The 23,357-nt window shown below is 37.7% G+C and overlaps 1 protein-coding gene across 5 annotated transcripts in view; it reads left to right on the top strand.

Annotated features, from left to right (window-relative positions):
• VPS8 (VPS8 subunit of CORVET complex) overlaps positions 1 to 23,357 on the top strand; it is a 319,158-nt gene that overhangs the window by 235,737 nt on the left and 60,064 nt on the right. For all 5 annotated transcript variants that reach the window (XM_089910741.1, XM_089910739.1, XM_089910738.1 and 2 more), the window contains one exon: positions 1,153 to 1,318. In XM_089910741.1, coding sequence (XP_089766867.1) covers positions 1,153 to 1,318 — 166 coding nt within the window. The remainder of the gene's footprint in view (positions 1 to 1,152; positions 1,319 to 23,357) is intronic.

Below are 23,357 nucleotides of genomic sequence, written 5' to 3'. Positions count from 1 at the left end.
ATGACCAGTTAAACTATTGCAGTAATCCAAGTGAGAGATGGCCCAAGATGATTGTAATGAAAATAAGCAGTGGTGGGATTCTGGATATATTCTGAAGGTATAGCTGATAAGATCTGTTTATAGTTTGTATATGAGGTGTGAAAGAAAGAATAGTTTTTGGCTTGAGAAACTAGAAGAGTGTAGTTGCCATTATTTAGATGTGGAAGGTTGGATGAGAGTGTGTGGTGGGGGTGGAGTGGGGTGGAAATCAAGAATTTGGGGCATGTTAAATTTAAGATGCCTATTAAACATCCATAGTAGAGGTCTTGAGACAGGTAGATGAGGTTGAGGAGAGAAGTCTGGGCTGAAGGTATAAATGTGGCAGTCACCAACATGGAGATGGTATTTTAAAGCTGTGGAACTGGAAGTAATCACTAAAGGAGCAAGGATGGCTATAGAAAGAAGAGTATAGAAGAGAAAGACTACAGAAGAGAAGGATGGATGGATGGATGGATATATATATATATATGTGGGGGAAGATAGAGAAAAGGAAGATTATAAAGACTATCGAAGAGAAAAGGATTGATGTCTGAGGTGGTCCAAGATTTCAGGTTGGAGAAATGAGGAGGAATCAGTGAAGATGACTTAGAATTATACTCAACCCTCATTTCTGGAAGGCTTATTTGGTGATTTAGTGTATTCAGTAGGGAATTTCTTCATAGGAATAATGTTAGAATTTCCTGTAACACTGACATTTTTTAAATGCTTATTAATCAAATCATGACTCTTGAATTTGATGAGGCAGACCACTCATGTTATTATCAAATTACTTATATAATTATGATTTTCCCCAATTGACTTTTTTCAAACTGTCTAAAAATGTTTCATAGTTTGAGAAATTAACAGAAGTTCAACTCATCCCCTGGTGGTTTGTAATCAGAGAACTGTGATGCTGTTCATGCTCATAACTTAAGTGCGCAAATACGTGAGTCTGGATTTTAAAAAAGAGAGGACAGCAACAAGTAAATCCCCTTCCTTGTTTCTTAACCTATACCCCATCAGCGCATTTCAGCTTACTGGAAATATTTATCACTTTTAAATACACTCTAACACAACTTAGGTTTATGATTTTATGATAATGAAAAGTGTCAATTGGTTGCCTTCATTTTGCAGCTGTGGCCATTTGTATCACTCATTCTGTCTGCAAAGCAAGGAGTGCACCATAGAAATTGAGGGGCAAACAAGATGGACGTGCTACAAATGCAGCTCAATTAACAAAGTAGGAAAGTTGAGTGAAAATTCATCTGAAGTTAAAAAGGGAAGAATAACCCCATCACAGGTAAGACTTGTTTTCATGGCAAGATGCAGATGGTCTTTTCTTAACAATGTCTTTTAGGCCTGGCCTCATTTTTTTTCAGGTCCTATAGGCCTCAGCACATTTACTTAATTTGCTGTTTCCTGGTCCTTCCTCTATGCCACCCTATCCTGTAGTTGACCTTAACATCACATAGTGAAATTTGGACCTGTTGCTTTTTTCTCTTTGTTTTATCAGCTTTCAGTGTTAAGTCAAAATCAGACCCAGGGAAAAAAAACCCTGACCTTGCTTCTCCTAGGTAACAGTTGACAGAATTTCTACACTCCAGTGATAGGCATTAGTTTATATATTCATCCGATAGATAATGGAACTGTGTTCCAGGCACTGTGCTAAGTGCTGGGGATACAATTATAGACAGGACATTTGTCTTTTAGAGTTTATGACCAATGAAATTATAAACAGATTTTCAGAAAGTGTTCTTAAGTTCTTTCTGACTCTGAATAGTTGGTGTCTTTTCCATCATCAGTTCTGACACCAATTCTGTCAGTTCTTTGGATACCAACTGGATGTCCAATAATGCAATTAAATTCTGACACTAACCACCAGGAATTAGTGTCAGACTCCACAGGTTTAAAGGTTCATTCCCATAAGACTGTCCTCACTTCAGACACCAGTTACAAATGGGGTGCCCAGATTACATGCTCTTCTATCTGACTTACAAATTTAGGGGTCCCTATGACCCACTCCCCCAGGTTTGATAATTCACCAGAACAACTCATAGAACTTAGGAACATACTTTACGTTTACCCATTTATTATAAAGGATACAACTCAGGAATAGCCATATGAAGGAAGTGCATAGGGCAAGGCATGGGGGGAAGAGGGTGCCCGAAGCTTCAGTGCCCTCTCTTGGCATACCATCTTCCCAGTATATCAGTGTGCTCACCAATTCAGAAGTTCCTTGAACCTCAACATTTAGGGTTTTTTATTGGAAGTTCCATTACATAGCCATGATTGATTAAATCACTGGCTGTTAGTGATTAGACTCAATATCTAGCCCCTCTTTCCTCCCCATACATGGGATTGGGGGAAGGACAGGGAGGGGAGAACTGAAAGTTCTAACCCTCTAGTCATGGCTTGATCTTTCTGGTGACCAGCTGCCATCCTGAAACTATCTAGGGGTCCCCAGGTACCAGTCATCTCATTAGCATTCAAAAGGCACTGTTTTCACTCAGGAGAGTCCAAGAGTTTTAGGAACTACAAGACAGGAACCAGGGACAAAGACCAAATAATATTTTTTATTATACCACAAGTACTTACAGATGAACTGTGCCATAAAAGCAGATAATGAGTAGACCTAATCTAGACATGAGAGGTCATGGAAGACTTCCTCAAAATGCCATGTTAGCTGCCTCTGAAGGAAAAAAAGAAGATAAGGTTTAAGCACAGGGGTAGGCAGGAGGAGGAGTATTCCAGTCAGGGAACAATATATAGCACAAACAAAGCATCTCTGCTGGAACTAGGCATTGAGTATGATTGGATCTACAGGGTGAAAGGATGGTATTAAATGAAAGATTGGATCTACAGGGTGAAAGAATGGTATTAAATGAAATTAGTAGGTAAACAGGGACCATATTAATTATTTTTATGTTTGTGGTAAAGAAACAGGAAGACATTGAAGGGCTTTAAAGAAGGAACTATATGATATGATCAAAATAGTATTTTTTTTTCAGAATAGTACTTTTAAAAGAACTGCAGTGCAAAAAATGAATTGAAAGGGAAACAAGAATGGATGTAGGGAGACCAAGAATATTGAAATAATTTTGAGGAAAGGAATGGTAACTTGTACTAGGATGGTGGAAGTTGGGATGGAGAAAAGAGTACATATTTGAGATGTGTCTGAGATGAGTACAAAAATCAAAATAATTAATATGGTCCCTGCCTACCTCACTAACTTCATCTCATACCACTGTCTTTCACCTTCTAGATTCAATTATGCTCAAGTTCTAGTTCTGTACTCTTTTCTGCTTTACAGCAGAGATCCTGTATTTGAGACGTAGAATTATCAGGACTCGGTGATAAATAAATTGGTTGGTGGGGGAGACAAGACAGGGAGGAGTCAAAGATAACACCCAGATTTCTTGTTTAAACTCAAATGGATGGTGGTACCATTTACTGAGATGGAAAAAATGAACAAAGAACATATTTGGGAATAAGACAAAGAATTCATTGTTGGAGTTAGAGCTGTCTGCAGGACATACAGGTAAAGATGTTCAATATGTTTCTGGATTGAAAATTTTATTAGTCATCCAGAATGCTTCCTTGCTTGCCTTTAGGAAAGAAAAAACAGGTCCTGTGATTTCTAGAATCTTTCCAAGCTGAATTCAAATGCAGATGGGGGAATCTTATTTATGCAGATACTTAAGGCTTTACATCTTGGGGCACTTAAGTGTTTTTTCTGTTTCAGTTACATCCTGTTGATAAATAACTTGTGATTACATGTGTATTATTGCCTGGATATTACCAACTAGATGTTTTTCTTTCTTCCTAGATAGTCCTCAGAGGCTAAAATAGACTTTTTTCCTTTTTTTTAAAAAACACAATTTTATATGCAATTATGTATTTTAATACATAATTTATAAACAGTAAAATTCACTTTCTGCAAGTTTTGGCAACCACCTTTACAATCAAGACATAGAGCAGTATCATCACCTCCCTCTAAAGTCCCCCATAGCTCTTTGTAGTCAGCCTTTTCCTCCACCCTCCAATCCCTGGCAACCACTGATCCATTTGGAGTTAATTTTTAATAGCATGTGAGATAAGGATTGAGGTTCTTTCTTTTGCATATGGCTATCCATTGAATTGCCTTTGTACCTTAGTCAAAAATCAATTGAACATGTACATGCGGGTCTATTTCTAGACTTTCTATTCTGTTCCATTGATCTATGTACCTATCCTTGCTCCAATACTGTGTCTTTATAGTAAATCTGGATATCAGGTAGTGAGTCCTCAAAGTTTGTTCTTCTTTCTAACATTTGGCTATTCTACTTGCTTTTCCATATAAATTTAAAAATCAGCCTGTCAATTTCTACAAAAAAAAATCATTCTTGGATTTTATTGGGATTGTGTTGAATATCTAGATCAACTGGGGAGAGTTGACATCTTAGTGATATTGAGTCCAATCCATTAACATGGTATCGCTCCCACTTTATTTAAATCTTCTTTGATTCATTTCATCAGTGTTTTATAGTTTTTGGCATATAAATCTTGTGGTAGTTTTGTAAGATTCATTTCTAAGTATTTGATGACTTTTGATGCTATTATATATTTTACTGTTTTATATTTCTTTTTTTTTAAATTTGGCTGCGTCATGTCTTAGTTGTGGCACATGGGATCACCATTGCAGCATGCGGGATCTTTTGTTGCGGCGTGTGAGCCCTTTGTTGTGGCACACGGGCTCCAGAGTGTGCAGGCTCAGTAGTTGCGGCGCTCAGACTCTCTAGTTGTGGTGCATGGGCTCTAGAGCACGTGGGCTCAGTAGTTGCGGTGCACGAGCTTAGTTGCCCCATGGCATGTGGAATCTTAGTTCCCTGACCAGGGATTGAACCCACGTCCCCTGTATTGGAAGGCAGATTCTTAACCATTGGACCATGAGGGAAGTCCCTGTTTTATATTTCAGTTTCTAATTGTTCATTCCTAGAATATAAAAATACAATTTATTTTTGCATGTTGATCTTTTATCTAGTGACCAGTGCACCTTACTAAGCTTACTTATTAGTACCAGTACTTTTTTGTAGATTCTTTGGTATTTTATACATAGACAATCTTATCAAATACAAATAATGACTGTTTTATTTCTTCCTTTCCAATTTTATACCTTTTATTTCTTTTTCTCACCTTGTTGCATTGGCCTCCAATACAGCGTTGAATAGGAATGGTAAGAATAGACATCCTTGTCTTGTTACTGATCGTAGGGAGAAAGTATTCAGTTTTTCATTATTAAGTATAATGTTAACTGTAGGCTTTTTGTGTGTAATCTTTATATCATGTTTAGGAAGTTTCCTTTTATTCCATATTTTGTTGAGGATTTTTTCCATGAAAGGGTGTTGAATTTTGAAGACATTTATACTACATTAGTTGCCGTGTTCCCACGTCCCCACACCTCACACAAGAAAGACAGTAATCTGTTTCATTGACTTCCTGCCTGCCTGCTCTCAGAGCATCGAGAAAAGGGAAATTATTTTGAAATTGGATCTATATGTCAAAGACAACTTTATTTCTGAAGCTATCCCATTCTGCAGGGCAGGAGAGGCGACTCAACCTTTTCATTCTTTAGGAAAACCCAAGTGAGATTACTGATCAGATCCTCTTGAAAATCTCTCTTTGATGCTTCCTAATTAATGAAGCAAAATAGAATGAGAACTATCTTGGATTCCTTAAATTTTCCTCTAGCTGTCTGTCTCCTTTGTTTTTCTAGCTAAGATATTGTAAAAAGATATAGTGGGTTGGTAATGCAAGGAAAGAGAAAATGAAATTTATTAAATACATGCTTTAGATGTGTTTATGCTAATCTTCACAACAAGTTTAGCTGAAGGAACTGTATGTAGCTAAGAGAGGGAGGGCCAGTATTTGAATTCAAGTTTTTAGAACCGTCATCACCCTCAGTTTTCCTGCCTCCAATCTGTTCTATTTTTAGCATTCTGGCTTTATTGAAACCTGACAAAGCTGATTTTTAAAATATATCTATACTATGTTGGCTGTGCTAACTTAAGATTTCTTACCATTGTATGAGCCATTCACATTTTTAATTGTAAGAGAATTTAAAATGAAAATACTAATTCTATATATGATGGTTTTTATCAAACTTAATTTCATGAAAGTTCTACTTTGCTCTTTTAATTTCCTTTGAAAATCTATCACCCTTGGTTATTAAGTTCCTAACCAGTGCATGGAGAGAAGCGGAGGTATGTGTCCCAGTGACTTCAAAATGAAGCTGAGGTTGCCGGTCAGCTTCCACCTGTTGCTTTCTACCCTCAGTAGATACTGAATACATTTGAAGCTTTTCACTGCCCTTGTAATGTGATCCTTCTGTCAAATAGCTTTTTATTTCATCCTTTTCCAGGACTTGAGATGATTGACTTTTACTTCTTCAATTACTGACTCTGACTCAACAGGATGCAACAGTTACCCTCAAAACTGTGGTTTGGTGGGTACAGTCTTGCTTCTTGCCTCTCTTAATCTCATTTCTGTTTTTCACAACTGGTGAAAAACAAAAATGTGACACATCAATTGCCTCCCAACAGGTCTGCACAGACATGATTGGAGTTGTTCCCCCAGAAAGCCTGCTTTCCTTTGGAATAAGCATTTTATTCTTTGAAAGCAAATGAAAAGAAATAACTCAAATTTCTTTCTTTCTTTCCTTATCTCCATTCCCCCTCCACCTCAGGTTTACAGTAGCTCAATCTGAAATATAGGTCCGAAGAGTAGACCTTGAAAGTCTGATTTTCTTTTTTGCTTTTGGTATATATTACTCACAGATAAAATACATTTGAGAAACTAATTTCAACTGAAGTTCTCATCATGCTATTATATTTTCTCAACAAATGTTATTCCAATAGAATAGAATAGAATAGGAGTAATTTTATCTTAGATTATTCTTTTATTAAATTTATAGTAGCAAATAACTATCTTAATTGGCACTGATTAGCATTAGAAAAAATTAACTTGCTATTCATTTAAAAAATAATAATTCTTGGTCAACAGCAACTTGATATAAATTCAAAGAAGTATAATTGGCAATTTACTAGATTTTAGTTTTAACATTAGTATATTATTAACAGAGTTTAGGGTTCTTGAGAGATAGTAATAAGCTAACACATAACACATTATGTGCCAGAAACATTCCAGTTGTTATTCCTTTTAAAACTTCAAAAACCAAGAGCATTTGGAGACTCATTAGAAAGTCTTATTATGTATTGCTTGATATCTTTTCAGAATATCATCACTTATCAGTAAAAAGCCAGGTACATTAGTCCAGTATCAGAGTTTTTTGTTTTTTCAGTAAGAGGTAAATATCTGAAGAAGAAGGGGATTGGAAGTAAACATATAGCTGCCTACTCATCCTTTAATAATCACAAAAGGAGAGAATTAAAAGAAATAACCTGATATTTTCCCTGGTACTTGGAGTTGGTTTTATTTCTTGGTTTTTAGAATTGTCTAAGAAAATGTCTTGTCTTTTGGGATAAATTTACAAATAAAGTCAGATGGAAGTATTTACAGCTTTGAAGAAATTATTCAGTAAGTGACATTTATGCCCACTGGTCATAATTTTCTGTTAACCATTAAGCATTGCTTATTGATTTTGGATTCCCACTATAAATTGGAGATTTGTTTTACATGCCATTTAATGAAATAGAAACACTGGTATTAATGCCTGTTTTCATTTGTCCATTTTTAAAGAGTATTAGCTCCCTGTTATAAATATGTTAGATTCAAATTAAATGCTAAAAAATGAGATTTCCATTTTTGGTGATAGCAGCATTTCTCAAAAGAGTATCTTCTAAATTAAACTTACAAATTAAATGAAGATTAATATGTCTCGGAAGTGCAGAGAGGTGATAAATAATCCTAATATAAATGAATCTGTTTGAGGAGATTATTGCCCATTTTCCAATAATCTTGTTATTATACCCTAGTATTAAGTGATTCATTACTTCAGCCAATATATAATATATGCCTACTTTGGACCAAACACTATTCTTGGTACCAAGTATACACTGGTGAACAACAACAAAAAAATAGTTCCTAACATCATGTAGCTTACCATCTAGTAAGAGAGCTAGACAGTAATTAAGTAAACAAACTATCAAACATATAATTTCAAATTGTGATAGGTATGTGAGTGCTATGAGGGGAAAGAATAGAATGTTATAGGAAGAATAACAGAAGGGAAACCTACTTTTTATTGGGTGGTCAGGGAATATCTATCTGCAGAGATGAAAATAAGATGCTACCAGACCTGGGAAGAACATTCCAAGCAAAAGAGAACAGTAAGCACAGAGGAACTGAGGAGGAAAATGACTTGTTCAAGGAACTGAAAAAAGATCAGTCTGGAACAGTGACTAAAGAGGAACATAGCAAGGAATAAGGTTTAAGAGATAGGCAGGGCCAGATCCTTATTAGAATGTAAGACTCTGGTGAAGAGTTTAGTTTATATTCTTAAAGTAAGAATAAAAAGGATTTAAAACAAGGGAATTCATACCATCAATTGATTGTGACTGTGGAAAATGGATAGACAGCCACACCTCTATTACTGTCCAAGTCTTCACCTCTTTGCCGGACCAGCGTAACAATCAGATTCTTAAGATTCTATAAATATGGTCACTTCCCTTTGATCTAGAAAACGCTTGTGTCCAAGGGACCGAAGGAAGGCAATAGTACTGAGAAAGTGTTTCCAGTCTCTGCGTAGAACTAAAGCTTTGCTGGAAATATGGGCGAAGGGCATAAAAAAGTTTTGTTGTCCAATAAAATGTGAAAAAATGTTGAACTTCACCAGTGATCAAAGAAATACCAGTTAAAATAGCAATATGATGCCATTTTAAAAAAACTTATTAAACTGGCAAAGTTTTGAAAATAGATATTAAACTGGCATACATTAAAAATACTAATGCAGGGACTTCCCTGGTGGCACAGTGGTTAAGAATCTGCCTGCCAATGCAGGGGACACAGGTTCCAGCCCTGGTCTGGGAAGATCCCACATGCTGCAGAGCAACTAAGCCATTGTGCCACAACTACTGAGCCTATATGGTCAACTAATCTATCACAAAGGAGGCAAGGATATACAGTGGAGAAAAGACAGTCTCTTCAATAAGTGGTGGTGGGAAAACTGGACAGCTACATGTAAAAGAATGAAATTAGAGCACTCCCTAACACCATATACAAAAATAAACTCAAAATGGATTAAAGACCTAAATGTAAGACTAGACACTATAAAACTCTTAGAAGAAAACATAGGAAGAACACTCTGACATAAATCACAGCAAGATCTTTTTTGACCCACCTTCTAGAGAAATGGAAGTAAAAACAAAAATAAGCAAATGGGACCTAATGAAACTTAAAAGCTTTTGCACAGCAAACGAAGCTATAGACAAGACTAAAAGACAACCCTCAGAATGGGAGAAAATATTTGCAAACGAATCAATGGGCAAAGGATTAATCTCCAAAATATATAAACAGCTCATGCAGCTCAATATTAAAAAAAATAATAACCCAGTCCAAAAATGGGCAGAAGACCTAAATAGACATTTCTCCAAAGAAGACATACAGATGGCCAAGAGGCACATGAAAAGCTGCTCAACATCACTAATTATTAGACAAATGCAAATCAAAAGTACGATGAGGTATCACCTCACACTGGTTAGAATGGGCATCATCAGAGAATCTACAAACAACAAATGCTGGAGGACTTCCCCGGTGGCGCAGTGGTTAAGAATACACCTGCCAATGCAGGGGACATGGGTTCGACCCCTGGTCTGGGAAGATCCACATACCGCGGAGCGACTAAGCCCGAGCGTCGCAGCTCCTGAGCCTACGCGCCTAGAGCCCATGCTCCGCAACAAGAGCAGCCACCTCAACAAGAAGCCCACGCGCCACAATGAAGAGTAGCCCCCACTCGCCACAAGTAGAGAAAGCCTGCGCACAGCAACGAAGACCCAACGCAGCCAAAAATAAATAAAATAAAACAAATGCTGGAGAGGGTGTGGAGAAAAGGGAACCCTCTTGCACTGTTGGCGGGAATGTAAATTGATACAGCCACTATGGAGAACAGTATGGAGGTTCCTTAAAAAACTAAGAATAGAATTACCATATGAGCCAGCAATCCCACTACTGGGCATATACCCAGAGAAAACCATAATTCAAAAAGACACATGCACCCCAGTGTTCATTGCAGCACTATTTACAATAGCCAGGTCATGGAAGATGACCCATCGACAGATGAATGGATAAAGAAGATGTGGTACATATATACAATGGAATATTAGCCATAAAAAAGAACAAAGTTGGGTCATTTGTAGAGACGTGGATGGACCTAGAGACTGTCACATAGAGTGAAGTAAGTCAGAAGGAGAAGAACAAATATCGTATATTAACGTATATATGTGGAATCTAGAGAAATGGTACAGATGAACCGGTTCGCAAGGCAGAAATAGAGACACAGATGTAGAAAACAAATGTATGGACACCAATGGGGGAAATCGGGTGTGGGTCATGGTGGGATGAATTGGGAGAGTGGGATTGACATATATACACTAATATGTATAAAATAGATAACTAATAAGAACCTGCTGTATAAAAAATAAATTTAAAGAAAAAAAGAAAGGTATACCTACAGGGACTTCCATTTCACTAAGAGTCTTTTGGGGGAGAAATGGACAAAATATATAAAAGAATGGTTCTCAAGACATTGGACCTCAAGCCGTGAAGGATAATAACCCTTGAGAGACAATAAACAAATGATGTACTAAAGTACTGCTGGAGGAAAGTTTCCAAGCCACTGCACAGGGAGGGAGAGCCAAGACAGAGCTCATCAGTATCTCTGATTTTGAACAGAGCAGGAAGTCCAGGGAAAACAAGGGCTGGAGTTCACAGGAGAGGGTCACACAGAGAGAGGACTTCAGAGATCTGCAGAAGGCAACCTTGAGTTGAATACTGACCCACTCATGTTTGTGAGTAAATGACTCAAGGCCAGAAAAAGGAGCACCCAAAAGTATTAGAGGTAGCAGTGCCCCCAATTCATATATAGCCAGGAATACTGCAAGCTGGAAAATGTCATAATTCACAGGGCAGCACTGAGAGTACTACTAAGTAAGAGGGTTTGACCTCAATATTGGGGGAAGAGTTAACCCTAGACTAGCTGCTGTTTTGATCCCACGCAACAAAACTTAAAAGCAAAATCTAAAGAGATCAAATTATTTCTATGTATTTTAACAACATCCCAGAACAAAGTTCAAGATTATGTTAAGGATTACAGGAACATCTAACTGAACAAAGTAGAATTCACAGTGCCTGGCATTTGATCAAATACTACAAGGCATGCAAGAAAGCAGGAAAATACACATCATAAAAAGGAGAAAAAAATCGATTACATGACATTTTGGAACAGGCAAGTTATGGAGACAGTAAAAAGATCATTGGTTGCCAGGGGTGGTCAGGGGGAAGGATGAAGAAACAGAACAGAGGATTTTTTAGTGTGGTGAAAATATTCTGTATGATACTATTGATATAATGATGGATATAAGTCATTATGCCTTTGTCCAAATCCATAGAATGTGCAATGCCAAGGGTGAACCCTAATGTAAACTATGGACTTTGGGTGATAATGATGTGTCAATGTAATGTGTCATCAGTTATAACAAATGCACCACTCTGGTGGGAGAGGTTGATAATAGGGGAAGCTGTACATCTGTGAAGCATGCCACATGTGTAGTATCTCTGTACCTTCCTCTCAATTTTGCTATGAACCTAAAACTGCTCTTAAAAAAAAAATCCCCCACCTTCCCTTTGTGCTCTACAACCAAAAGAAAGAAACTCCTACTAGGGAATGTATCTACTATGTACATACAACTGTGCTATAGATTGGAATATTAGCTGAAGTTAATGGCAGAGAATGACAGTGTAAACTGATAAGAGCATTAGATAAATCTTATTAATTAAGTAATGAGTATTCTCATGAAGAAAGAACATAGGATGTCACAGGGCTTGGGCTCTAGAACTGACCTCTGTCTTATTACATGAGCTCGAGAAAGTAATTAACTCTCCCCTCTCTCCCTCTATCCCTTCCTTCTTTCCACCAGGATGAAAACATAAATCTTTTTTAGTGTCTCATTGAGGCATGGTGAAAACAGTATGTAGGTCTGTGCAGACCTACTAGAGAATGGACTTGAGGACACGGGGAGGGGGAAGGGTAAGCTGGGACAAGGTGAGAGTGGCATGGACATATACACACTACCAAATGTAAAGTAGATAGCTAGTGGGAAGCAGTCGCATAGCACAGGGAGATCAGCTCGGTGCTTTGTGACCACCTAGAGGGGTGGGATAGGTATGGTGCGAGGGAGGGAGATGCAGGAGGGAGGAGATATGGGGATATATGTATATGTATAGCTGATTCACTTTGTTACAAAGCAGAAACTAACACACCATTGTAAAGCAATTATACTCCAATAAAGATATTTAAATAAATAAATAAATTTTAAAAAGCAGCCATTAAAAAAAATCACTTTGACTAAATCCCAGATTTTTCACACTAGCACACAATGCCATTCATTTAATTTTTTTCAGTTTCTGTTTTTGTGTCTTCTACTCACAAGTTATAAGAAAGGATGTATTAAAATTAACTTATGAATTAAAAAAACCAATCCATTGAAACAGACCCAGAAATGGCACATATGATAGGATTAGTAGATAAGAACATTAAAACAGTTATTATTATTATATTGCATATGTTCAAGAAGCTAGAGGAAGGATTGAACATAAGAGCCAACCAAACATCTAGAGATTAAACCTACAATGTATGAGATGAAGAACACAGTAGATGGGATTAACAGCATAAGGACATTGCAGAAGAAAGGATTAGTGAACTTGACTGTATAGCAATAGAAACTATCCCAAATCAAACACACACTGAAAAGAAATGAATGACTATGAACTACAGAACAACTTCAACTAGCAAGATATACATGTAATTGGAGTTCTGCAAGAAGTAAGGGAAGGGATAGGACAGAAAAAGTATTTGAAGAAACTTAATACAGAGTTCCAATTCCAGTAAGGGCAGGGCAGCCTGTATTGGACAACCCTTCTGCCAGTAACAATTATATAGACAAAGTATTGTTTAGAGAGCAACCAGAAGCAGGCAGAAACCTTAGAGAACACAAACCTTGAAATAAGGGAAGCAAACTAGAGGAGCTCTACATTTAATGAGGTTTTTTTCCCTTTATCACACATTTCAGTTTGTCTTGGAGAGCTGGGGGAAAAGAGCTTATAGTAGTATTCTTATTGGATGAAGAAACAGAGTTCAAGACTACCAAAGCAGTTGTAAATTGAGAGGCCATCTCAGAAGGAAGGGAGCCAGGGAGGAGGGAGCCCTAAATTCTTTTTACAGGTTTCTAAGTTGCACATACACAAACAGTGCTTCAAGAAACCATGCAGAAAGTAGCATCAGGAGGACTAAAGCACTGAGCAGAGATATCAGCAAGTGCATAGTGCTGAATTTGAGTGCAAGCCCTGCCAAATTTGAGGGATTGATAAACATCTCAGGTTTTGTATTGAAACTGCAAAGGGACCATGCCTTATGACTAAGCGCCACCCTAAGACTAAGGGCAAAAGTAAAATAAATCCTTTCTAACAAAGCCAAAGGCCAAACTATTATAGGATCAGAAGGAAAATATAACCTAAAATCAAGAGAAAAACATCAATAGAAGCAGATCTATGGATGACCTAGATATTGGAATTGGGAGTCAAGGACTTTAAAATAGAAATTATAAATAAGTTAAAGGATTTAGAGGAAAAAGATCAGCAGAATGATTGGATACATAGGGAAATCTCAGCAGATAAATGGAAACTATAAAATAAAATAAAACCAAATGTAAATTCTAGAGTTAAAAAAATAAGATGAAAATTTCATTAGATATCAACAGCATTTTTAACACTGAGACAAATGTTATCTATAAATTTGGAGAGAGTTCAATAGAAATAATCCTAATAGAAGCACAGAGACTAAAAGGGTTGAAAATAAGTGAAGAGAGCTCTCAGTAACCTGTGAAATGATATCAAGAAGTCCTAACGTATGTATCACTGGTGAGGAGAAAGAGAGAAGTGGAGGGGGGGACTGAAAATTTCCCACATTTGGTGAAAAACATTAACCCGTATGTCCAAAAACTCAGCAAACTGCTAGTGGCATAAGTACAAAGAAAACCACATTCAGACACATCTTGGTCAAACTGCCAAAACCAAAGATAAAGAGGAAATCTTAAAAGCAGCCAAAGAAAAGACAATAATAAGAATGATGACTGATTTCTCATAAAAAGGGGATGGGGAGGAGAGGCCAAGTGACAATAAATGGCATCTTTAAACTACTAAAGAATGGTAATACGGTGCTTATATTGTATGTTACATAACATTCCCAGTGGGGTCTAGGGCAGCATCCCATAATCAAATGCTTATGTGGGATAAATAAAGACTATAAATAGCCTCACTCCAGGTCAGGTTTTGATGTCAGATAACTTTTGGTGCCAAAAGTTTTTAAAAAGTACTTTTGATTTCAGAGCTTTTTGGATTTTAGAATTATAATAAAAGGATTTGTGGATCTATTTTACTTGTCAGGTGGAGAACTGGCAATATATATTTATAAATGTCTACACTCTTAGAAGTGGGACTTAGAAGAATCTGTGCAATGAAAGTAACATGTGAAGAGTGTATACCGAGTGTTACACAAGGATGTTTATGACAGCATTTTTTAAATAATTAAAAAAATTGAAAACAACCTAAATGTCCCAATACTTTCCTAATACTTGGTTAAATTAGCTATGTTATATGTATGCAATGAATGGACTGCTTTATAGCCATGAAAAAGCATGTTGTCAGAGAACATTGATATGGTGAAATAAACTCTCAATATGTTACATGAAAAGATCACAAAGCTGTGTGATTCCAAATGTTAATAGTAGTTATTCCTGTGTGGTTGGATTGTCATTTTTATTTGCTTTATTTTGCTCTTTTGTATTTCTTTTTTTTTTAACATGTTTATTGGAGTATAATTGCTTTACAATGGTGTGTTAGTTTCTGCTTTATAACAAAGTGAATCAGTTAAACATATACATATGTTCCCATATCTCTTCTTCATTCATGAACAGTATTCCTTTGGTAATCAGAAAAATCAAGGCTTGTTTTTTAAAAAGCAAGGTGATAAGGAAGGTATTCCTATTGCTATCAAACTTCAGATCAGATTGCTTCTCTAAGTTAGGAATCATTTTATTAACAAAGATCACAAAAGTTTAGCATTATTAAGGCCTTGGCTTAATATATCATCCATATCCCCAGATCTAGTGTTCTGCACACCTGGATTTAAAGTGTCTTTTAAGCTGCATTGCCTGAGGCATTTCCAGAAGGAATCCTTTTAAACAAAAAATAAGACCATTCGTAAGTGATGCTGAACCATTTCTGTTGCCACTTCAAACACTCTCTGACTTAATCTCCAGAGAACAGCTTTCTCAGATAAATTGTCCAGCACCGCATCTAGTTTTTGGCTTGTTTTAAAAAGTCTGTAGATCTTTTTATGAGTTCATTTTTTTTAAGCTTAAATATCTACTTTGCTTTGAAATCTATTTTCTCCCTTTTCAAAAAGAGCATACCAGGAGTTAAAATTGGATCACATTCAGCAAACTACATCATACATCTGGAGTAAATTCCAGAGTATTAATGTCATTGTATGTTAAAGGAAAGACTTTCAAGTCTAATTTTTGCAGACCTGCTAAATCTTAAAGGACAGTCTGTACAGCCAGCAGTTTTGATCCCAGAGCTGAGGTATGTTTTCTAAAGTTATTCTGAAAGTCAGAGGGGAAAGGCATAAAAGACTGCAACATGGTCCTGTTTGAATAGATTGATGCCACAGTGATAGGAAATGTCTTTATCATTATATACTGTAGGCTGTTAGAATTAAACTGTTAGAATTGGAACAGGCTTGAGAACTTGAGCCCAGTTGCTCTCCCAGTACTCATATCTCTTCTACATCATTGTAGATAGATAGTATCTAGTATCTATTGAACTACATGTAATAATTATTTTTCCTTATAAGTTAATAAGTAGATATTCTGATTTCATATCTTAGTCTCTGTGTACTTAATATTTGCTAGAATTCACTGCTGAAACCATGTGAACTTGGAGGTTTCTTTGTGGGAAAGTTTGATTAAAAATTCAATTTCTTTAATAAATACAGGGCTATTCATATTTTCTTTTTGATCTTGGGTCCATTTTTATAAGTAGTTTTTAAGGAAGTATGCTTTTCATTTATCTAATTTATTGGCATAAAATTATTAATAGGCTCCTATTGCCTTTTTTTCTTTCTTTTTTTCAACATCTTTATTGGAGTATAATTGCTTTACAATGGTGTGTTAGTTTCTGCTGTAAAACAAAGTGAATCAGCTATACATATACATATATCCCCATATACCCTCCCTCTTGCATCTCCCTCCCACCCTCGCTATCCCACCCCTCTAGGTGGTCACAAAGCACCGAACTGATCTCCTTGTGCTATGCGGCTGCTTCCTACTAGCTATCTGTTTTACATTTGGCAGTGTATATATGTCAATGCCACTCCTCTCACTCCGTCCCAGCTTACCCTTCCCCCCTCCCCATGTCCTCAAGTCCATTCTCTACGTCTGCGTCTTTATTCCTGTCCTGCCCCTAGATTCTTCAGAAACTATTTTTTTTCTTAGATTCCATATACATGTGTTAGCATATGGTATTTATTTTTCTCTTTCTGACTTACCACACTCCGCATGACAGACTCTAGGTCCATCCACCTCACTACAAGTAACTTAATTTTGTTTCTTTTTATGGCTGAGTAATATTCCATTGTATATATGTGCCACATCTTCGTAATCCATTCATCTGTCAATGGACATTTAAGTTGGTTCCGTGTCCTGGCTATTGTAAATAGTGCTGCAATGAACACTGGGGTGCATGTCTCTTTTATTAAATTATTATTATTATTATTATTTAACATCTTTATTGGAGTATAATTGCTTTACAGTGGTGTGTTAGTTTCTGCTTTATAACAAAGTGAATCAGCTATACATATACATATATCCCCATATCCCCTCCCTCTTGCGTCTCCCTCCCACCCTCCCTATCCCACTCTCTAGGTGGTCACAAAGCACTGAGCTGATCTCCCTGTGCTATGCGGCTGCTTCCCACTAGCTATCTGTTTTACATTTGGTAGTATATATATGACCATGCCACTCTCTCACTTCATCCCAGCTTACCCTTCCCCTCCCCTTGTCCTCAAGTCCATTCTGTAGTAGGTCACATCTTTATTCCCTTCCTGTCCCTAGGTTCTCATGACCATTTTTTTTTCTTAGATTCCATATATATGTGTTAGCTTACGGTATTTGTTTTTCTCTTTCTGACTTACTTCACTCTGTATGACAGACTCTAGGTCCAGCCACCTCACTACAAATAACTCAATTTCGTTTCTTTTTATGGCTGAGTAATATTCCATTGTATATATGTGCCACATCTTCTTTATCCATTCATCTCTCGATGGACACTTAGGTTGCTTCCATGTCCTGGCTATTGTAAATAGAGCTGCAATGAACATAGTGGTACAAGACTCTTTTTGAATTATGGTTTTCTCAGGGTATATGCCCAGTAGTGGGATTGCTGGGTCGTATGGTAGTTCTACTTTTAGTTTTTTAAGGAACCTCCATACTGTTCTCCATACTGGCTGTATCAATTTACATTCTCACCAACAGTGCAAGAGGGTTGCCTTTTCTCCACACCCTCTCCAGCATTTACTGTCTGTGCCTTTTTTGATGATGGCCATTCGGACTGGTGTGAGATGATATCTCATTGTAGTTTTGATTTGCATTTCTCTAATGATTAATGATTTTGAGCATTCTTTCATGTGTTTGTTGGCAATCTGTATATCTTCTTTGGAGAAATCTCTGTTTAGGTCTTCAGCCCATTTTTGGATTGGGATGTTTGTTTTCTTGATATAGAGGTGCATGAGCTGCCTGTAAATTTTGGAGATTCATCCTTTGTCAGTTGCTTCATTTGAAAATATTTTTTCCCATTCTGAGGGTTGTCTTTTTGTCTTATTTATGCTTTTCTTTGCTGTGCAAAAGCATTTAAGTTTCATTAGGTCCCATATGTTTATTTTTGTTTTTATTTCCATGTCTCTTGGAGGTGGGTCCAAAAGGATCCTGCTGTGATTTATGTCACAGAGTGTTCTGCCTGTGTTTTCCTCTAAGAGTTTGATAGTGTCTGGCCTTCCATTTAGGTCTTTAATCCATTTTGAGTTTATTTTTGTGTATGGTGTTAGGGAGTGTTCCAATTTCATATTTTTACATGTACCTGTCCAGTTTTCCCAGTACCACTTATTGAAGAGGCTGTCTTTTCTCCATTGTATATTGTTGCCTCCTTTGTCAAAGATAAGGTGACCATATGTGCGTGGGTTTATCTCTGGGCTTTCTATCCTGTTCCATTGATCTATCTTTCTGTTTTTGTGCCAGTACCATACTGTCTTGATTACTGTAGCTTCGTAGTATAGTCTGAAGTCAGGGAGCCTGATTGCTCCAGCTCCGTTTTTCTTTCTCAAGATCAATTTGGCTATTCGGGGTCCTTTGTGTTTTCATACAAATTGTGAAATTTTTTGTTCTAGTTCAGTGAAAAATGCCAGCGATAGTTTGATAGGGATTGCATTGAATCTGTAGATTGCTTTGGATAATAGAGTCATTTTCACAATGTTGATTCTTCCAATCCAAGGACATGGTATATCTCTGCATCTATTTGTATCATCTTTAATTTTTTTCATCAGTGTCATAGTTTTCTGCATACAGGTGTTTTGTCTCCTTAGGTAGATTCATTCCTAGGTATTTTATTCTTTTTGTTGTGGTGGTAAATGGGAATGTTTCCTTAATTGCACATTCAGATTTTTCATCATTAGTGTATAGGAATGCAAGAGATTTCTGTGCATTAATTTTTCTACTTTACCAAATTCATTGATTAGCTCTAGTAGTTTTCTGGTGGCATCTTTAGGATTCTCTATGTATAGTATCATGTCATCTGCAGACAGTGACATCTTTACTTCTTTTCTGATTTGGATTCCTATTATTTCTGTTTCTCTCTGATTGCTGTGGCTAAAACTTCCAAAACAATGTTGAATAATAATGGTGAGAGTGGGCAGCCAAGTCTTGTTCCTGATCTTCGTGGAAATGCTTTCAGTTTTTCACCATTGAGGACGATGTTGGCTGTGGGTTTGTCGTATATGGCCTTTATTATGTTGAGGAAAGTTCCCTCTATGCCTACTTACTGGAGGGTTTTTATTATAAATGGGTGCTGAATTTTGTCAAAAGCTTTTTCTGCGTCTCTTGAGATGATCATATGGTATTTATTCAATTTGTTAATATGGTGTATCACATTGATTGATTTGCGTATAATGAAGAATCCTTGCATTCTTGGAATAAACCCCACTTGATCATGGTGTATGATCCTTTTAATGTGCTGTTGGATTCTGTTTGCTAGTATTTGTTGAAGGGTTTTGCATCTGTGTTCATCAGTGATATTGGTCTGTAGTTTTCTTTCTTTGTGACATCCTTGTCTGGTTTTGGTATCAGGGTGATGGTGGCCTCATAGAATGAGTTTGGGAGTGTTCCTCCCTCTGCTATATTTTGGAAGAGTTTGAGAAGGATAGGTGTTAGCTCATCTCTAAATGTTTTATAGAATTCGCCTGTGAAACCATCTGGTCCTGAGCTTTTGTTTGTTGGAAGATTTTTAATCACAGTTTCAATTTCAATGCTTGTGATTGGTCTGTTTATATTTTCTGTTTCTTCCTAGTTCAGTCTCAGAAGGTTGTGCTTTTCTAAGAATTTGTCCATATCTTCCAGGTTGTCCATTTTATTGGCATGTAGTTGCTTGTAGTAATCTTTCATGATCCTTTGTATTTCTGCAGTGTCAGTTGTTACTTCTCCTTTTTCTTTTTTTTTTTCTTTTTTTTTTTTTTCTGCAGCCCGCGAGCCTCTCACTGTTGCGGCCTCTCCCGCTGCGGAGCACAGGCTCCGGACGTGCAGGCTCAGCGGCCATGGCTCACGGGCCCAGCCGCTCAGCTGCATGTGGGATCTTCCTGGACCGGGGCACGAACCCGTGTCCCCTGCATCGGCAGGTGGACTCCCAACCACTGTGCCACCAGGGAAGCCCTATGGGTGTTTTTAAAAAGGATCAATTTCCTTTTGATTTCTTCTTTGATCCAAGTGTTATTTCGAAGTGTGTAAGTTCCTAAATATTTGAGAATTTTTCCAGAAATCTTTCTGTTATTGATATCTAATTTATTTCTATTATAGTCAGAGAATATTCTTTGTATGACTTGAATCTTCAAAATTAATTGAAAATTGTTATTGCCGGAAGATAATATATGTTGGTAAATGGTCCAGGCATACCTCATTTAATTGTGCTTTTCTTTATTGCACGTTTCAGATACTGCATTTTTTTTTTTACAAATTGAAGGTTTGTGGCAACCTTGCATCAAGCGAGGCCTTTGGCACCATTTTTCCAACAGCATTTGCTTATTTTGCATCTCTGTGCCACATTTTGATTATTCTCTCAGTATTTCAAACTTTTTATTATTATTTACATGGTGATCTGTGATCAGTGATCTTTGATGTTACTATTGTAATTGTTTGGGGTGCCACAAACTGCACTCACGTAAGATGGCAAACTTAATCTATAGATGTGTGTGTTCTGACTGTTCCACCTACCAGCTGTTCCCTTGTCTCTTTCCCTCTCCTTGGGCCTCCCTATACCCTGAGCGACAATAATTTTGAAGTTAGGCCAGTTGATAACCTTACAGTGGCCTCTAAGTGTTCAAGTGAAAGGAAGAGTCACACATATCTCACTTTAAATCAGAAGCTAGAAATGATTAAGCTTAGTGAGAAAGTGTTGTCAAAAGCCAAGACAGGTCAGAAGCTAGGCCTCTTGTGCCAAACAGTTATCCAGGTTGTGAATGAAAAGTAAAAGTTCTTAAAGGAAATTAAAAGCGCTACTTCAGTGAACATACAAATGATAAGAAAGCAAAATAGCCTTATGGTTCATGTGGAGAAAGTTTTAGTGGTCTGGATAGAAGATCAAATCAGCCATAAAATTCCCTTAAGCCAAAGCTTAATCCAGAGCAAGGTCCTAGTTGTCTTCAATTTCTGTGAAGGCTGAGAGAGGTGAGGAACCTGAAGTAGAAAAGTTTGAACTTAGCAGAGGTTGGTTCATGAAGTGTAAGGAAAGAAGCCATAATGTAAGAGTGTAAGGTGAAGCAGAAAGTGCTGGTGTAGAAGCAGCAGCAAGTTATTCAGAAGATCTAGCTAAGATAATTTTTCAACATAGACAAAAACAGCCTTAATATTAGAAGAAGATGGCTTGCCTTCTAGGACTTTCATAGCTAGAAAGGAGAAGTCAGTGCCTAGCTTCAAAGGACAGGCTGACTCTCTTGTTAGGGGCTAATGCAGCTGGTGACTTTAAGATGAAGCCAATGCTCATTTACCAGTCCAAAAATCCTGGGGCCCTTAAGAATGATGCTAAATCTGCTCTGCCTGTGTTCTGTAAATGGAACAAATCCTGGATGGCAGCACATCTGCTTACAACATGGTTCGCTGAATATTTTAAGCCCATTGTTGAGACATACTGCTCAGAAAAAAAGTTTCCTTTGAAAAATATTACTGCTCACTGACAATGCACCTGGTCACCTAAGGACTCTGATGGAGCTGTACAACAAGATGAATGTTGTTTTCATGCCTGCTAATACAATATCCATTCTGCAGCCCATGGATCAAGGAGTAATTTTGACTTTTAAGTCTCATTATGCAAGAAATACATTTCATAAGGCTATAGCCGCCAAAGGTAGTGATTCCACTGATGGATCTAAGAAAAGTCAATTGAAAACATTCTGGAAAGGATGCACCATTCTGGATGCCATTAAGAACATTGGTGATTTATGGGAAGAGGTTAAAATATCACCATTAACTGGAGTTGGGAAGAAGTTGATTCCAGCCCTCATGGATAACTTGGAGGGGTTCAAGACTTCAGTGGAGGAAGTAACTGCAGACGTGGTGGAAATAGCAAGAGAAGTAGAAGTGAAGCCTGAAGATGTGACTGAGTTGCTGCAATCTCACGATAAAACTTGAACAGATGAGGAGTTGCTTCTTATGAATGAACAAAGAAAGTGGTTTCTTGAGGTGGAATCTTCTCCTGGTGAAATGCTGTGAAGATTGTTGAAATGACAACAAAGGATTTATATTACATAAACATATAAAGCAGCAGCAAGGTTTGAGGGGTTTGACTCCAATTTTGAAAGAAGCTTTACTATAAATGCTGTCAAACAGCATTGCGTGTTACAGAGAAATCGCTCGTGAAAGGAAGAGTCAGTCGATGTGGCAAACTTCATCGTTGCCTTATTTTAAGAAACTACCATGGCCACCCCAGCCTTCAGCAGCCACCACCTGATCAGTCAGCAGCCATCACCATGGAGGCAAGACCCTCCACCAGCCAAAAAATTATGACTAGGGGCTTCCCTGGTGGCGCAGTGGTTGAGAGTCCGCCTGCCGATGCAGGGGACACGGGTTCGTGCCCCGGTCCGGGAAGATCCCACATGCCACAGAGCGGCTGGGCCCGTGAGCCATGGCCGCTGAGCCTGCGCGTCCGGAGCCTGTGCTCCGCAACGGGAGAGGCCACAATGGTGAGAGGCCCGCATACCGAAAAAAAAAAAAAAATTATGACTTGCTGAAGGCTTACATGATAGTTAGTACTTTATAGCAATAATGTATTTTTTAATTAAGGTATGTACATTGTTTCTTTAGACACAATGCTCTTTAATAGACTACAGTATAGTGTAAACAACTTTTTTTTTTTTTTTGCGGTACGCGGGCCTCTCACCGCTGTGGCCTCTCCCGCCGCGGAGCACAGCCTCCAGACGCGCAGGCCCAGCGGCCACGGCCCACGGGCCCAGCCGCTCCGCGGCATGTGGGATCCCTCCTGGGCCGGGGCACGAACCCGCGTCCCCTGCATCGGTAGGCGGACTCTCAACCACTGTGCCACCAGGGAAGCCCTGTAGACGACTTTTATATACATCGGGAAACCAGAAAGTTTGTGTGACTTGCTTTATTGCAGTATTCACTTTAATGCAGTGGTCTAGAACTGAATTCGCAATATCTCTGAGGTATACCTGTACTTGAAAAGAATATGTATGTATTCTGCCTTTGTTGGGTGGAGGGTTCTGTCAATGTCCCTATTCTATATCCTTCCTTTTTTAG

Source organism: Delphinapterus leucas, chromosome 4, assembly GCF_059928025.1.
Source record: "Delphinapterus leucas isolate spDelLeu-1000000601 "Yukka" chromosome 4, BTC_Dleu_Yukka2, whole genome shotgun sequence".
Classification (NCBI taxonomy): Eukaryota; Metazoa; Chordata; class Mammalia; order Artiodactyla; family Monodontidae; genus Delphinapterus; species Delphinapterus leucas.
The sequence above is the reverse complement of the archived record's forward strand: the minus strand, read 5'-3'. Positions and strand labels throughout refer to the sequence as shown.